The following is a 16399-nucleotide window of genomic DNA, read 5'->3' as shown; positions in this document are numbered from 1 at the left end:
ATGATAGCTTTCATTAATGACTGTATCGTATAGTACTCTTCTTACCTTTCCCATGCAGCACGACCTTCGTCTCTTCATACTTCTCCGCTATCCTTTCTGATCCATCATCATAATAATCATAATTATCAATGGGCCTGTATGTCCTATTCGGCAGGTCCTTCTGAATCTTTTCGAAAGGTTTCTCGAACTTCTTGGAGGGGACGCGGCGGGGTTTGGGCGTGGTGGCGGGGGGGAGGGTAGGTGGTAGAGTGGTGGAGATCTTGCGGAGGATCGTCTTGCGGGTTGCTGGTTGCCTGGTCGTTTGCGGCGTGGTGACGGGTGAGAGGTATTGATATTCGTCTGGGGAAAATAAAATGTACAACCAATGTAGTTTCACCCTTTTCTGTCGCCATCAGATATATTATATTGTATGTTAATATACGAGTAGACGTGTAGGGGAGACCGAGGTGAGTTGTGACAGAGGAGAGTTAATTGTGTCATCGTCGATTTATTGGAATCTATTAAGTAATAACGAGCTCGCAATAGCGCGCGTTTGTTATTTCAAGTTACCAGCTAACAAACGCTCACTGTTACGAGCTCCAAAACATCGACAATGCCACAACTCTCCTCTGTCACAACTCGCCTCGGTCTTCCCTAATCTAGAGCAAACATTTTGACAACAATTAATTAGGACTGACTACTCAGCCGATTTTCCGATAGCATAGGTATGTAAAATAGAACGTACCTACTTAATATGTCTATAAATTAAGGAGGATAGTTATGAATATTTAATGGTGCGCTTCTTCAAATTCATAAACGACGGAATTACTCGTACTTACCATCATAAGTCTTTGTAATCGGCGACTCCAGCAAGTACTCCCTAGTGAAGTACGATGGCTCCTGCCCAGTATACCCCGATGTCGAGTACCCAAACTCCTCAACCGGCACGCTCACATACTTGTCATTCCCGCCCAAATACCTCGCCGTAGACGGACCGAGGTTCTGACTGCCAGTAGCACCCTGGTTTAGTACTGAAGGCGTGGACAGCGGAGATCTTGATACAGTGGATAGGAACACTGGGCTAGTACTAGGAGGGTTGTAAGTAGTTTTAGCGTAGCCAGTCGTGGCTTCGTACGCTCCAGTTGTTGAAATATAATCCTTGTTTCGCAGAGAAGTGGATTCATAATTGGGTGTGCTGAATTCCTCGGAGTATATGGTCTTGGGCTCGGTGAAGTCGGTGTATTGCGGGGTGTATGAATAGTCGGTGGTCTGGGTTCGCGCGGATTTCTTGGTGGGCTGCGAGTCGTCGTCGTAAGCTGGCAGGTTGGGGATGGGAGCGGCTAGGAGTTGGTGGGCTGCTATGGCTACCGCTGTTTCTGCGCTGTTATCTGCAAATAAAGTATTTTGTTATTTTTAGGGTTCCGTACCCAAAGGGTAAAAACGGGTCACTATTACTAAGACTCCACTGTCCGTCTGTATGTCCGTCTGTCTGTCACCCGGCTGTATCTCATGAACCGTGATAGCTAGACAGTTGAAATTTTCACAGATGATGTATTTCTGCTGCCGCTATAACAACAAATACTATAAGGGTACCGGTACAGGGTAAGGGAACCCTGAGTCCTAGTCGCACTTGTCCGGTTTTTATAGTACCTAGGCAAACAAGGATTTACCATGGTCATATAGTACCTAGTTATATTATTTAAAATACCTTAAAAAAAGTGAACCGTCTTCAAAAAATGGTAAAATATTTTTTTATATGCAACTAATATGTTTTAAGTCGATGCCAAGCCAAATAATTATAGTTGCCTCCACCTTTTTAAAGTCGGTTAAAACATGGGAAATATAAATAGGTACGGTTCCTTATTCCTTAGCTCAATAATCTAGTACGGGCCCTATGTTTCCCCATATCTATAACAGCTACATGCATGCCAAGTTCCCTGCTTAAACTTGAATGGCCATATTTAAATTCAAGAATACTTACTAGTTAATAGTTTACCTTCGACCGTAGTGGAACCCATAGTAGTTGTATCACCAATAACCTCTTGACTCTTCGATTTCTTTAGTTCTTCCAATTGATTCCGTTTAATGCTTGCGCTGTACTTCTTGCTGTGTCTCTTTGGTTCTTGCTCGTTGGTCGCGGATGGGTTCTGATCCCTCGTTTCGTCTTTGAGATTAACAAGCGGTCGTCTTTGGATTTTCACTGTCGTTTTTGGAACGTATCTAGGTGCGAGCGCTGGGTCTTCGATCGAATCTGTTAAATGAAAAGCTTTTGAGAATAGGTGTGCTGGGGCCTGGGATGGATCTGTGGAGCACTTAGAAAAAGTCACGCATTTTAGAAATAACACGTGGTGAAAAAATCAATGAGCATTGAAGGTAACAAAAGTCTAACAAAAGAAATGTACTATCAACCCCAACCGATTTTTTTAATGTCACAAAGACAAAGAAAGACTTGTGAAATAATAACAGGATTTCTGGTTAAAACAGTTTGGGCTGCATCTTCACTATACCCATCTTCATCATCACTCTTTCATGTCCTCCTGTTTTTTATCGAGCAGTCCAATAAAAAATTAAATTGCCAGTGTCACTTATGAATGACTAAAAGACTTACCAGTATCCCCGATGTCCTGAAGCGATTCCTCACTAGCCAAGCCCGCTGTTGAGGCTTGCGTGGTCGATGTAGTCGAGAGCGACGACTTGGTCACGATGGCCGGGCGTCGGCGGCTGGCTATGCGGAACGGCCGGCGTGAAGTTGGAGCGTTGGTGGTTGGCGTCGGCGACGTTGACGCAGATGATGATGGTGATGCTTGAGATGACGGGGATGGCGTCGTTGACGTAGCTAACGGTAGAAAAAAATTAGTTTTGTAATAATGGCTTAGTAATAATGTTTTGATATTGGGACATACAAATTGTGCAGCAGTTAAGCCATTCGGGGAAGCAGTTGAAAAATCTACCAACGTCAAGTAGATCTTATGGTAACTAATGAGTAGGTAATATAATGTATTAATTTATTCAACCATTTACGTCAAGTAGATCTTAGAGTAACTAATGAGTAATATAATATATGGGTTTATCCGGCCGACTATGTTAAAATCTATGTTAACATTTAATTATTTATCTATATTATTTAGGTACAAAAATTGACCTCTGCCCTTTTTAACTCGCAGCATTAAACTAAGGCCAGGATTACACTTGTAAGTTTTACTTACGTAAGTAGGGACAAAGCTATCTGCTAGAATGAGATAACGATATTCATATCTCATTCTGTAGTATAGCTGTGTCCATACTTACGTAAGTAAAACTTACAAGTGTAATCCGGCCTAAGTTTGTTTTTGTAACATAAGTAATCATAAATGTAATGAATCATTTAAGCTTGTAAGCACGTCCACATGAGTAATAACGTAGGTGTATCATGCGTCACAATCCGCATTTTTATTGCGTTATCCGCCTTGACATTGAAAGCTTTGAATACTTGTTTGTTATTCGGCATTAACCTACATATCTGACCATGTTAATTGTCAGATGAACAAATATCACGCCGCATCATAATACTGAATATAATTAATCTTTTGTATGTATATGAGGTACATCTTCATGGTTATTTGCTTTCGAGTATTTGTACCTTGGAAGATCTTACTACGAAAAGCGCGGGGTAAATAGGTATACTAAACTGTATTGTATATTATACGACCAAAGTAAATTTCTCTTTTACTAAATAGACAAAAACGTGTATAGGTGACAAGTTATTGTGCAAGGATCAATGCTAGTTCATTTTTTTAAATAAATAAATATTATAGAACATCTTACACAGATTAACTAAGTCCCACGGTAAGCCCAAGGAGGCTTATGGGTACTCAGACAACGATATTTATATATAATATATAAATACTAAAATACATAGAAAACACCCATGACTCAGAAACAAATATCTGTGTTCATCACACAAATAAATGCCCTTACCGGGATTCGAACCCAGGACCATCGGCTTCACAGGCAGGGTCCCACTAGGCCAGACCGGTCGTCATAAACCAGGTCGTCGTATGTAGTATAAAAATATATTTGCATGATTATTTTAGACACTTTCGTTATTACTTTCAAACCTGACTAGGATTGATGCCAAGTAGGTATTTAGATTATAAAAGCTCTTTGTTGTAGATCCAGTTGCACAACCACATATTCGGATGGCGCAGAAAACCTTAATGGAGCCAGTTTAGCTCAGTTTAAAGGCTCGGACTGAAACGAGGAAGATTGCATACACATAGGTCATAGAGTGCAGCTTACACATTGCTAACGTTTATACAGCAAACATTGAGCAACTCGGCGACGTGACAAATAGCTTTAGTTTGATTAATGATATAGAAGACAATGTTAATAAATGAATGGGTTGACATGCTGTCGTAGAACATGGTAGAATGCTAGAGGGTATTGAAACCGCTTATAAGTTTCATAATTGCATCGCATGTCGCAAAGCTTAGTTGCAAAGAACAAAAATAGTTTACAATAAGAATAAGAAAGGGACAATAGTTTGCTGCCTCTTTTTAACCAACTGACATAGAAGGTTTATTTCAATTTCATTGGCATGCTCGAAATTTTAAAGGCTTGAAACTCTAACGTATTAATTAAGAAGTTACGTTAAGCAGTCGTTTGATTTGTCTTAGTTTTTTTAAAGTTAGTCTTGCTCTCTTTGTGTTCTTGCACGCTGTGGAATCTTTTGACTCAATTTACATGTATGATATTGTACAATTGTAACAAGTCCAGCTATTGGCGTGGCATTTTGAAAAATAAAATAGATACAAAGCCTTATTACCGCATATATGCATATTTAGCTTTCTAGCTTGAAAGGTACCTAAGATACCAAAAATAATCGCAATGAAAGTTCTGTTCGTCTTGATATTAGCAACCGAGTCATAATCGAGTTTGATAATTAACATCGATAGTATCGATACACTGCAAAACACACATCCATAGACCATTGTCCATTCTCGAGCACCCGTGAAACGAGCGGAAGTTCTACAAAGAATCGTTTACCGGCCGGTAATTATGGACAAACAAAGGGTCACTAAGTTACACTGTTACGGATCCGGAGTGTGTGAGCAAGATAACGCTATGCATGTATATAGTGATGTCTCGCTCGCAAACCAGAGCGGCTTGCAGATCCGCACCCGATGTGAAGAACGCCTTATATCTAGTATCATATTTGGAGCGATACCATTGTTAGTATTAACTAACTTACCTAATGTATGGCAGGTTTGAATGGTTGAAGTTGAAACGTCTAGAACAATAAGTAAGACGGATCATTGAGACTTTGCAAAGACATTAAATTCTTTTAAACCGGGTCACTCACGTTAAAATAATTTAATATGTTTGAGTCTCACGGGAGTTTTATAGTTAAAACCTTGCAAAGATGTTTTTGGTTTCGGAACGACAGGTACTAATTGTAAGTTTGTTTCATTTGAGATGGTCCATTGCTTATTCGGCAATCGTTGTGCACTATGGACCTTCAAAAAACTCAAAAGTATTACCTGATAGAAAAACAGATTTTGCTCCACGTTTTCACGATAAATGGCATCAATCAATTGGGTTCATTTTACCTACAAATGTTTCTTGAATTCGATAGATGGTAGTTTTGTAGCTTTTTAGGTAGATTAAACTTGTGATACATATATTCACACTATTTATTCACAATATATTTATTGAATCAGTCAATATATAATGATTAATGATTAAAAATAATGTTACAATTTGGACATAACAAAACAAAACCTTAAATTGAGGTTGATTGATTTGATTATTACTTGTGATTAAGTTCAGAAAAGAGCGTTGTCTGTGTCCGAATAACCTAGTTCTAATTCATTGTAAGTTTATTCACGTATTTCTGGTTTATGTAACATCGGATATGATTGTTTACTGAATGTTCACTGATCCACTTAGTAACCAATTATTAATTATAACTAGTTTATACTTAAAACAACCTATGAAATAAAGATATGTGGTTTCTCAATCAGTATTTATTTTCAAATCGATGAACATAAATAAATAATATGGGATAATTCTACAGAAATCGACCTAGTCACAGGGTACGGAGGTACGGAGCTTTCAAAAATTTGTACCTACGCATCTTTTTGATGTTCATAACTGATAACATTTAAAAAATTGAATAACGCGAGGAAGATGATGACATCATCAATATCAACATCCAGAGAGGAAAAAAAATTAATAATTAATTAATTAATTTAATTTATTTCTAAGCTTAATAGCATCGTTCGCAGACGTTTCTGTTTAATTTAATACAAAATTAATCCAGAGAAGAAAATGGGGACAACGTTTGTATGCAGAAGCGGTCGTCCACTATCTGCTTAAACATCGAGGATCTAATCAATCAATCGAGATCTTATCAAATTTAATCAATCAGTGTTCATTTCCGAACGGATAAAAACCTTACATAAGTGTTGCCCCACAAGTATAACGAGCACAACGTGTGTAAAACGAGATCAATAGTGTTCTCAGCGATTAATCGGATCATTTCTCCATCGTTTCACAATAATCGATTTGTTTTGACGTGGGAGCGAGCTACGAGAAATAACATTTGTAATTCAATGGGAGGTTTAACAACTAACATTGACATACCTATCTAATGATCGACATACGTCTTGAAAGCGAGATCAAGCTTAGGCGAACCGAATCGCTTTATAGTAAGTAATAGCTAATAGCACACCTAGAGCTGAAACGTTATTTACGACGGTTACATCGTACAACATTATTTTACCTTTCTAAAATTATTCATTGAAAGTTAAGAGCCCCTTTTTAGGGTTCCGTAACCAAAGGGTAGAAACGGGACCCTATTACTAAACTCCGCTGTCCGTCTGTCCGTCTGTCGTTCTGTCACCAGGCTGTATCGCATGAACCGTGATAGCTAGACAGTTGAAATTTTCACAGATGATGTATTTCTGTTGCTGCTATAACAACAAATACTAAAAAGTACGGAACCCTCGGTGCGCGAGTCCGACTCGCACTTGGCCGGTTTTTTTTTAATTTAGGTACTTTCCATGTTTCATGTGTATGTTTCAGGAAATTTCAGGAAAAAAGTCAAATGTTGCGATTGTTGTCCATAGAGTGAAGATGCATATATATTTTTTTCATAATTTTTGGTTGACTCATTTAGAAGTTATAAGCTCTAAAAAGTAACAGTTTTTGGCCAAAAACTGCGCGAAGCGCCTTAACGGAGTATGGGGTACTGCAGGCTTCATAAATGATTTTGTAACACTTCTTTTTCACTAACCTTAACTGATTGTCTACTCTCTACTCTTTGTCTTTATTTGTTAGTTTGTGTTTTGTGTGTTTGTTTTTTCTTTGATCAATTGTTTTTTCTGTGTCTTCTATTAAGGAGTCCAATAAACAGCATGTCGATCTAAATCCATCCAATATAATTATAAAAATGTGTATGCTATTTGATAGTATTACTTGTGCTTAGTTGGGGAGTTACTACTAGTTTAAGCGGATGGCTTTACCGCCAATCCAACCGGCAGCTGCTTTATAAATACAATTGTCATTCAAATTTCCTGTACATATAACAGGAAAATTATGCAACGATCTACATGGTCCCTCGAGCCGGATTTCCGCTCGAACTGCCAGGTTCTTGTTTGGAGTAATTGGAGTAGATTCATGTTTAGATAAAGTATCTTTTTAACGGCGCTGAGACGAAGTGACAATGCAAGTGTCGCTGTCAAGCGAAAGCGATAACAATCTCGTGTTCCTTTGCTAACACGATCTTATTCACACTGTTTATTGTTTACAGTGTTATTATTCACAACGACGGGACTTAATCGCGTAAAATAAGTTTTAAATTTACCCCCGACGTTTCTAGGAAGGCGTTGTCCCCGTGGTCTCGGAAAAGATTGGCTTAAGTTGACATCAAAAAAAAATCGTGAATCGTGAAAGTTTAAATCAGTGTGTTGTACAGTGTTGTATAATTTCGTTATAGCGAGGTGTGTTAACTAGCCCCCAGATTGACAAATACTTGACAATAGTAACTATCCATTAATTAGCATGTGTTAATGATATGGAAGAAAAGCATGCGGCTTTCGGGCTGCGGATTGTCCATCTTTAGAGTAGAATGCCTACTGAGAAATGACTTTTGTACCCGATTTATGAAAAGATGAGAATTTTTGATTGCATAAAAGTTTGAATATAAGTGGTAAATAATATGTTGCATTATTTCTACATTTTATTTATTACTAATGTAATTAATTTATAGATATAAACACCTCATCAAGCACTTGCACTTGTTCTAAATACCAGCTACATTTTACACGCGATCAGGGATGCTTTAGATAAAACAACAAAGCGTCGATTAGAACTCCGTTTCCCAGATCCAGATCAAAAACGGCGTTACGACAACGCGTGAGACGCGGTTATAGGGCTTATTACAGTAAGAAAATAGGCGAATTTCCCACGCGTAGGGTGCGTGGCGAAATTTCGCGTATTGCCCAACGGTGGGTTATGATGACCATGGCGCGTTGGCGACACCGTCGTGGGAATATATTATGTTTAATGAGTGCCTGATTTTATTGTGTTGGAAACCTTTCGAAACTGTCTTTAGGAACAGGGGAAGTGGAGAGATGAACGGTGTTAGCCTCGCCACTTATTTGTCACTACAATTTTTTGCTATATTATCAGTTTTTTCTGACTGTAATCGTTGGTGGTGTTACCTATTAGAGACGATGTGCCCATATAATGAATGTACAACTACCCAAGTATGCACAAAGTTCTCAAATAAAGGGTGATATAATTTATCATTACCATCTTGTCACCAGTACAGGTATTAGAGAAACCTCTTCATCTCTTTTCATAATGTTTATATTTGAGGTTGCTACTAGTAGTTCTAGTATGTATAGTGGCATCGCTTTAAAGGTTTAATTTCACTTCAATAATTTATCAATTGTGTAATTTGCGTTCTATATGCAAGATTGTAATTTTAGTAAAAAAGGCTTTTTTACTTCCACGGTGCCACATTTTGGGAATGAACAATAAAAATTGATACGATACAAATCTGATTCAATGATTTAGTGAACCAAAATAGCTAAAATCTTTAATTATAGTAATTACAGTTATGTAACCATAATTATATGGCTAATGGCTCCTATTAACCGAGCGCTCAGTTAAGAAGAAACCGTTTTACAAATCGACGGACGATTGCATCTCGTTTCGCGACTATGAACGTGCAGATTTCCGATACACTTGACCGCACGCTTTCACCGCGCATCAGAGGAAACTGACTGGTTATGTTAGGTTAGGACTAAAGAAGATAGCTGCAAACAAACCGTTTAAACCAAAGTTAGCAGGGGATTAAACCTACGATATAGTTTGGTACAGATAGAAATTGAATTGCCTAGCCATAGCCTAGCCAAGATTAATGTTGACAGAAAACGCTCATCGAAACTTAAATAATATAGGGAGATAGTCACGTGACTTTTCGTAGCAGCTGTCATCCCGATACATTTTTTTTTACTTTTCGTTTGGCGTTTGTCGATGTACGATTGTCAACTTGGCTAACCCCTCTGATCTGTTTGCTTAGAGTTGATGCCGTGTAGGTGCACGGTAAGGTACCATTATTTACTTGTGCAATTATAATTTATCTAACATTATTTTTCCGTTACTTTCATAAAAAAAAAATCGTGCTTCTATTTCGGTGAAACGAGTTAAGTAAGGTTAAGTAAGTGATGTTCGTATCCTTTGACATATGTTTTTAATAAATTTGGGTATTTTAAGAAATTAAAACACATTTAACCGATAACCGATCCCATATACTAAAAGTATTTCAAAACCTTTACAGACCCAGAGTGTAGTAAACTTGCTCATAATAATCTCGAATATTTTAATCATCATTCAGCATAGTACACTTTCCCGCAATTTACTCACCAATTCACACAAAACAGCAACAATCTATGGCCTTTTAATTGAATTACCGTTAAGGTAAACGCGCCACAATAGACCGTTGTTTGTTGTTGTTCTCACGTGACGCAATGACGCAACGCGGTGGCAGTGAGTGTTGACCCAGAACTTTCTCCCGAGATGCCGAACGTAATTCACAGGTTCCTCTATTATGCGACTATATTCGGAAACGGAAATTTTATATCAGTAACTTACTGGAGTGCCATTTTATAAAACTTTTATGCGAGTTTTTTTTTACTTCTTGATTTTGGAAAATAAACTAATATTGTGTATAACTTAACTATGTATTCCGGTGCATAGTGCATACCACTACAGTACCTAGTTGATACTAATTGGCACCGCAATCTTTTTTTTCACTGTAAATTAAGAACAGAGTTTTGCACGTTCACAATATTTATGTTTATCTTTATATCTTAGTGTTTGGATATGGACCTAAGGCTCTCGTGAAAAATACGTGAATAATATGAGTTACGAAAACTGTAAAATTTATTTCAAATATAATTTTGGCACTACATTTGCACATTGAGAATAAGTCCCGTGGTTACGTCTAATATTAGCGGATCGAACACGCAAAACGAGAATAATGTAGCGTGATTAGTTTGTATAGAGCGAAGCGTGTTGTCATAAACTTTTAAATTAGACTATTACATTCTATTATGCATGAAATTTCTTTTTGCTGTAGCACAGCGACGAGTAATTTGAATGAAATGTATTTACCTACCTATTTATAATAGTTGTACTCATAGTCGTACGTACCTTAAATAAAAACCGGCCAAGTGCGATTCTGACTAGCGCACGAAGGGTTCTTCAACTTCAAAAATCATTTATTCAAGTAGGCTTTATAATAAATTAATAAGCACTTTTGACAAGTCATACAAAATATAAGTAAATATTACAATCATTATAAAAAAAAAAATATAGAAGAATTCCGTACCATATCTATAAAAACGGCAAAGAAATCACGTTTGTTGTATGGAAGCCCCTGTAATATTTATTTTATTCAGTTTTTTAATATTTGTTGTTATAGCGGCAACAGATCATCTGTGAAAATTTCAACTGTCTGACTATCACGGTTCATGAGATACAGCCTTGTGACAGACGGACAGACAGACAGATGGACGGACAGCGGAGTCTTAGTAATATAGGGTCCCGTTTTACCCTTTGGGTACCGAACCTTAAAAACAGTGATAAAGAATTGTGTAGGTACCTATTAGGTACTAAGATTGAAATAGCTAAAATTGTTAAAAACTGCCACATGATGCCACCAGGGGTTTAGAAATGATATATAAGAATAATATAAGCCATTGTCTTGAGTGGAATATATTCATTTATGAGCAAGTGTGATAGGAAATCAGAATTATTATATTAATTAACATGAAAGTATTCGAGAACGGAGAGTGGTTTATAAATATTGATAGGTACACAACTTTTACGTGTATAGATACAGATATGTATGAGCCGATCTAATTAGTTTGATTTGTAGGTACAACATATACACGTCAATCTTTTGATTATATGATAATAGGTAGTTTGTATGATGCTGCATTTGATTTATACTTTTTATTGGCGCATTGAGCAAATGATGGATGAATGGAATGGATCATTATCGAAGCTAAGATATGAATGAAAATTTGAAACTAAATACTCGAAACGTGTTCTTAATGCGTAGGTACTAGTTTCTTGTTAATTAATATAATGTTTTCATTCTAAAATTAATTCGATTTAGTGCAATCAAATTAGTCATTGTGTACATTACATATAATGTAGAAGTATTTATGAATGAGTCCATCAATCAGCTACAATTACACGCAACAGCATATTCTAAGGCTTATAACTTACTTTCATGATGTTTATTGTTCAAATTTAACACCACTTCGTCATTGCCTTGTTGTAATACAAAATATTTCATAGGGAAATTTTTACGTATTTCCTAAGTACATCAAATTGAATGTCTTTTACGAGTGTGGAAAACAAAATATATGGAATTTTATTAAATTTATAAAGGGAACCAAATCGATTACAACGAAGTTTTAATGAAATGCACATATATACAGTACATTGTAATGCATTATTATGCCTTACGAGGATAGTTTCTTTTAAGATGATATACGTTTGCTTCGGCCTATCTACATCTAACGTTCTTTTGCATAAAATAATATCATGCGAGTTGTGGTAACTCTATTGTGTTTGCATTGGCAACCCGTAAAAATTGAACCGACCGTGAAAAGTGCGTTAATGTTTTTTTGCCACACGGCTCGCGTGATACGATTTAACTGATCTTTATAAAGTTAATAACAATTAAACTTTTAGTACTGGTAATAACAAGAACGGTTTATATCTCTTTGTATGCAAATTTATTATTTGTTTGAATTGTTCGTGATGTTGGTTCATTTCATAATTGGGTTTAAGTCATTTTAATTTTAATAGTATAATTTTTTGCAGCTAAAACTGGACTGAACTTACAACAAAAAAATATGGGTTGAAATTTATAATCTATAATCTATTTTAAATATAACACATAAGGTTTTTGTAGCTTAGGTTAGGTCAGGACTGACTAACTAAAATATGCCTAATAGTTATTAATAGCCTACCTACCTAATAGTTATTAGAGCCTGAAGAGGTACCAAATACCTTTTGCAAACCATGCAAACACAATTGCCACCGGTCTGCCCATTTCAAGGCTCCAAGTAGGTATCCTAGTTGTCCAAAAAAAGGCAAGAGTAAATACCATTGACAACATTACGGTATAATAAATCGGTGATTTATATACCCTTTCATAAATCACAAATAAGTTGTGAACATTCGTAGGCGCAAAAACCAATAGCTGGCTGATATCTCATACCGAGCGTCGCGTGAGAACATTGCAAATATTAGAAACCCGAAGCCGTTCCATTTTCTACCAACAGTTTGATGCGTGGCTAAAAGAAATGGCTTTTACTAAAACGGGGAATTCGATATATGGAAAAATTGATGATTTAATAGTTACAGAAGTATTTTAGGTAGGTACTCTTGGAGTACAATAGACAACAAAGAAAAAAGCAACAGACATATGTACTTGTATGATTATAGGTAACTTTATGTTTTTGAGCAAACATACCTACTTATTGCAATTATAGATTTAACGAGGAAAATATTTGCATTTACCGGAAAAGTACCTCAAACAAACAATGCTCCAGGAAGGGACCTTGAACGGAACAAGGTTTATTACATATTGTAAAAGCAACAATACGTGATAATACTCTGAAGAATCCACGAAAGTTGATGACTTAAACTCACGCTAATTAAACATTGAATTAATCAAAATACCGACATGCGAATGGATATATTGTGCAAAATTTAATGTTATCAGACAAATCGAACACATAAAAAATGAGCTAGTATAATTTAGGAGTTAGATATTGGAGGTATTAATAAAAACAAAAACCTAATTAATCACACAATTATGTATTTTGGAAGATGCTATCTTAATGCTGCTAAAAATCTGTAACGAACGGCTGTCAAGGCTGGCTAATCTAGAAACATTTAAATATTTATCATAATCAACGCTTATTGAAGACAAGTGCGTCAAGGACCGCCGGTACTTGTACGGGACGACATGTCGTCGACCTCCTAGCCGTATAAGGAGAGATGCCAAATGTCTAGGTTGCTGAAATCGTGGCGGTCGACCACTTGTTGTGTTGTGACAATTTCATATTTCATTTATATTTATAGGTTGCGAATAATGCGAGTCATTACTATTAACTCCTTTAAATATGTTTTCCCCTTACTAGCTCAGAAAGTTGTCTTTTATCCTTTAAAACAAGCGGGGAAAAACGCATTTTATCCACTAGTGGGGAAAGTGATTTGACCTTGGATGGAGCGTGTTTTAGTAGTTTGACAGATAACAAAACGTAAAACGCTCATAATAATGATTCGTTTGATAGTGGTTTGATATTAATTATCATTAAACAAATGGTTTGAGAATCTAATAAAAAATACCAAATTTAGCTTTATTTAATGATTTTATGTCATAAACCTTAAAGTTCCATAAGAAACGTTTGTTTTTTAATAATGATGTTAAATATAATTCTGAACGCACAAGTTGAGTCGATGCAATTTCAAAACGCATCATTGACATTTCATACGTCAGAAATGTCAACATTGTCAACAAAATTTTTACTTAAAAACTTCTCACGTAAAAATACAATTTTCAGAGTTTTTTGTTATAATATCGTAAAAAAATGAGTGATTTCAGTGATGAAGATGATCTAACGCCTGTGGATGTTGCACTTTCCTCGCTATAGTGAGGTGAAAAGTTTTGTGTTTGCACGGGTGCAAATGTATTTTACTTCTCGTGTGTTGAAACACTTGCTACGCTCAGGATTCTATTTTAGAACCACTCGCTTCGCTCGTGGTTCAATTCCACACTCGCGGGTAAAATACAACTTTGCACCCTTGTATAACAAATAACTATTGTTTATTCGATGATAGAATAATTTGTGAATTGATATTTTTTATAAAATACATAGTTTTTTTATCAAAAAGGACCAATAGGCATAAATACGCTAGTATTGAACACATTGTGCCGAAAACGCTTGGAGAATACTAAGGTAGCTGAAACCTCAATATCTTACTGCATTCGATTGTATAAAAAATATATGTAGGTACAGAAACGAACTTAAGTAACTAAGGGCGGATTTGTCGATTGCAAAACTAAAGTTTTAGAAAATTATGTATAGACAGATACATAGTGGAACCGGCCTAAAACTGTAAGCGTTCAGTAATCTGTCACATAACCATTACGCAGAGAAACTGTGCAGGCTTTCATCTCAGTCGTGCTTTGCTTTACGTCACCATACCACCTGAGGACTAATATGTAAACATCGGACAAAACATGAATGGCGGAGAGTTGGAATGGAGATGAGCTATCACATAGTAGAGGATACCTGTTACACCTGTAGCCTTACCGGCTTTCTAAGCATGTTATCTTAATGTAGGTAGAAATTGCATAATGTATTCTAATAGGTACTTATTTGGTTTAGTTTCGAGTTTGTCAAGGATGTATTAAAAAGTTTTATTTTATTGTTTTTAGATACATTGTTGAATAATTTGCATATTGTCCCCATCGAAATATACATTTTGTATTGTATTTGCATATTAATGGCGATAAATAAAGAACGATGGCGATTTCCTGCGCTAGATCAGTTTTCTAAAATTCTATTCGTATTTAAATAAGTAGTTATTGATGTACTACTCCAATACTTCATATGGAAAGATTAGTAAGGAAATGAACTCTTGATTACATGTCATGATTACACCGTAAACCGTAACCCACTCAATATAAACAGTAACCACATGCAATCACCGCAGCCTCATAATGTCACGATTTCCACGGGAAATCTTATCGGCGATCGGTTGACTATGGTGCTGGGTTCAACGCTCACTGTTCTTGACTTTCAATTACTGACTAATAGTGTCCTACTAACTGGCATGACTAAGACGTGATTGGGTAACTGCTGGCTACTTAATTACACACGAATAAGTATGATATCTAATACAATCTTATTGCACATGTCAAAATAAGATGTTATGATTTGATTGATCTATTCTGCAAGGGTCGGCAACGCGCATGTAATATCTCTGGTGTTGCAGGCGTCCATAGGCTACGGTAACTGCTTACCATCAGGGGGGTCGTATGCTTGATTGCCACCGACGTGGTATAAAAAAAACTATGCGATAACAGGTCCAGAGTTGTACGTAATGCCATTTTTTTATTCTAATACAATTGCGGTTTTTATAATGAAAAAGATAATTTCAATAATCATCGTATATATAAAATCTGTTGGGCTTGTTTTGTTAAAAAGTTTTCCGTTTGAGTTAAACTCCTTAAGGCAAAAAAAAAAAAACAATGGAAAAGCTTAAAATAACTATCCGTACATTCCAATCCATGATGTCACGATTAGACGCAGATATTCCTGTTCGAGCTCTATTTGGTTAAGACAAGAAAAATAGAGCGGACGAGTATTATATAAGAAAGAAACTTAGGCAGTATACCTATTCATAGTTATAGCTATTACAAGTGAAAATGCTAACTAGTCGACCGGAGACGATCCAAAACTGAACCCTTCAAATGCGAAAAGCGCAGAGAAACCTCAACCGCAAACACGCAGCCTCTCGCATAGCTATCAAACCGGACTCACCGTTCGCCCCTCCAAGCCTCCGGCGCACGAAGCTGCGCGGGCGCTCACTGCGCACCGCGCTACCGCTCAAAGATGGCCGTCGCGTTCCATTTTCAATTTCGTTTTTCTTCGCGATTTCTTTCCGGGCGAGTTCCTTTCGGGTCTTGAATTTGGAGTTGCCCCGTCGAGTGAACTTGCTTGTGGTGGTCTCGTTGTCGATGGATTCGGTGACGGAGTCGGTGTCCGTGGTGTCTGGAGGAGCTGTGGCTTTTGTTCGCCGGAGGAACGGCTGCCGGGATTTTGCAGTCTGTGGA

General features: G+C 36.8%; 1 protein-coding gene across 1 annotated transcript in view; it reads right to left on the bottom strand.

Annotated features, from left to right (window-relative positions):
• Positions 1 to 16399, bottom strand: part of LOC134746316 (mucin-2) — a 153875-nt gene that overhangs the window by 724 nt on the left and 136752 nt on the right. The window contains exons 20-24 of the mRNA XM_063680711.1: positions 16107 to 16392; positions 2588 to 2815; positions 1976 to 2230; positions 819 to 1367; positions 46 to 339 (exon numbers count right to left, since the gene is read on the bottom strand). Coding sequence (XP_063536781.1) covers positions 46 to 339; positions 819 to 1367; positions 1976 to 2230; positions 2588 to 2815; positions 16107 to 16392 — 1612 coding nt within the window. The remainder of the gene's footprint in view (positions 1 to 45; positions 340 to 818; positions 1368 to 1975; positions 2231 to 2587; positions 2816 to 16106; positions 16393 to 16399) is intronic.

Source organism: Cydia strobilella, chromosome 12, assembly GCF_947568885.1.
Source record: "Cydia strobilella chromosome 12, ilCydStro3.1, whole genome shotgun sequence".
Classification (NCBI taxonomy): domain Eukaryota; kingdom Metazoa; phylum Arthropoda; class Insecta; order Lepidoptera; family Tortricidae; genus Cydia; species Cydia strobilella.
The sequence above is the reverse complement of the archived record's forward strand: the minus strand, read 5'-3'. Positions and strand labels throughout refer to the sequence as shown.